Below are 1,636 nucleotides of genomic sequence, written 5' to 3' on the forward strand. Positions count from 1 at the left end.
CATGTTGGCCACCTGCCTGTCAGAGGAAAATCGCTTCCTCCTTCCTAGTTGGAAGGCAGCTCTAATGAGTGATGGGCAGCCGCCTTCACAACAGCGGCGGCTCTTTGCATAGGGAACAGGCAGCCCCAGCGCCCCACATGCTGTGCCCCCTCCTCCTTCTCTGGCAGGAGGTCCTACCTCCTGCTAATTGCTCAGCCAAGTAATTAGCTGAGGCAGATTGTGGCTCCTGGCTAGACCAGGGGCAGACCAGCTACCGCAGTCTGAAACCCTGCTTTGTACCACATACACTCACCATTCCCTTCTTGGATGCCCATCTCCACAGCCCAAGGGAGTGCTCTGTGCGGACCAGAGACCAGCCATCACTTCCCTGCCTGCCTGCCCCATCCACAGGCGCTGACCCAGCTATACCAGTGCCTGAGAAATACACACAGGCAGGGGAAAGAGCCCTCCTACCTCTGCCCTGGAAAAGGGGCACAGCAAGGGTAACTCTGACACCTCCATGGGCATGGGGCAGCCAAGATGTTTAAATCACTGCTAGGGAACTCTCTGACACCCCATCCCAAAGGTGCCATCTCAGATGCCACCCTGGGAATGTCCCAGACATGACACTCAGCACAGAGGAAACACTTCGCTTCCCTCACCTCAAACCATGGCAATGCACAGAGGAAGAACCGAGCACGCAGGGACCAGCCACCCTCCAGCCCTGCACATCCCCAGTGCCATCTGCACCTTTCCCTGTGGAACATCCTCATCCTCACCCCCAGACCCAGCCACCCTGGGAAGCTCTCCTTCGCTCCCTTTATCCTGCTCTAGAGTTGGGTGTTTCTCTTCAACCAGGCCCCTCCAGACCCCGCTCCTTGGCAATCACATAAGCCCAAGTGTCCTCACATGCTTTAGGCCAGCATTCCAGATACAGTACTTCCATCCCTTTACTTTGCAGGCTGTTTGTTGCCTCTCCCTGAAGACCCAATAATTTACTGGCATTTCTCCCAAAAGATACCTTCCAAAGAAGGCCCAAGCAACTGCAAGATCCCTTAGTCCATCGTACTGGGATCTCCCTTCTCATGTGCTTGGGCCTCACTTTGTTCCTGCCCTTCCTCTTTATGACCCTCCATTTGCTTCATTGCAAGTAGAGTCCTTCTTGTGAATCAAAAGACGTGTCTGGTTCCCAGCACAGGAAACAGAACTCAAACCACACTGCACAACAGGAGGGGGAAGAGTCCCACTCAGAGCACGCTGCAGAACACGTGGCTGCTCCACACGCACTCACCTGCATGGAAGTACGGGCTCATGGTGTAGGGGAATCCGAAGGGCAGCGGCTGAGGTGGTGGGATGGAGGCTGGTGGGAGATATTTCACCTCAGTTTTGTTGATGCCTGGCCCGAGCAAGTGGCTGGGGGACTCTGCACTGGAGGAGCTGCAGGGAGCGGTTTGACCAGCAGCCCCTTCACCCAGCTCCTTGGCCCCTTCACACGCTTTGCCCGTCTCTTTGCACTCCTTAAGCTCCGCGGCCGAGCTGCTGCTCTCAGCCTTCAGGCTCTCCGGCTTCTCATCGCTCACATCCGCGTCGCTCTCCGAGTCCTTCATCTCCTCATCGTTACAGTCCGGAGCGCCGTCCCGTGCCCGGGGCTCCGCCA

General features: G+C 56.8%; 1 protein-coding gene across 1 annotated transcript in view; it reads right to left on the bottom strand.

The window, feature by feature from the left end:
- Positions 1 to 1,631, bottom strand: part of SAMD11 (sterile alpha motif domain containing 11) — a gene marked incomplete at both ends in the record, with an annotated part of 12,619 nt that extends 10,988 nt beyond the window's left edge. Inside the window, one exon of the mRNA XM_010012229.1 lies at positions 1,271 to 1,631. Coding sequence (XP_010010531.1) covers positions 1,271 to 1,631 — 361 coding nt within the window. The remainder of the gene's footprint in view (positions 1 to 1,270) is intronic.
- Between the last annotated feature and the right edge of the window lie 5 nt (positions 1,632 to 1,636).

The sequence above is a fragment of the Nestor notabilis genome, unplaced genomic scaffold, assembly GCF_000696875.1.
Source record: "Nestor notabilis isolate BGI_N333 unplaced genomic scaffold, ASM69687v1 scaffold20703, whole genome shotgun sequence".
In the NCBI taxonomy this organism is placed as follows: Eukaryota; Metazoa; Chordata; class Aves; order Psittaciformes; family Psittacidae; genus Nestor; species Nestor notabilis.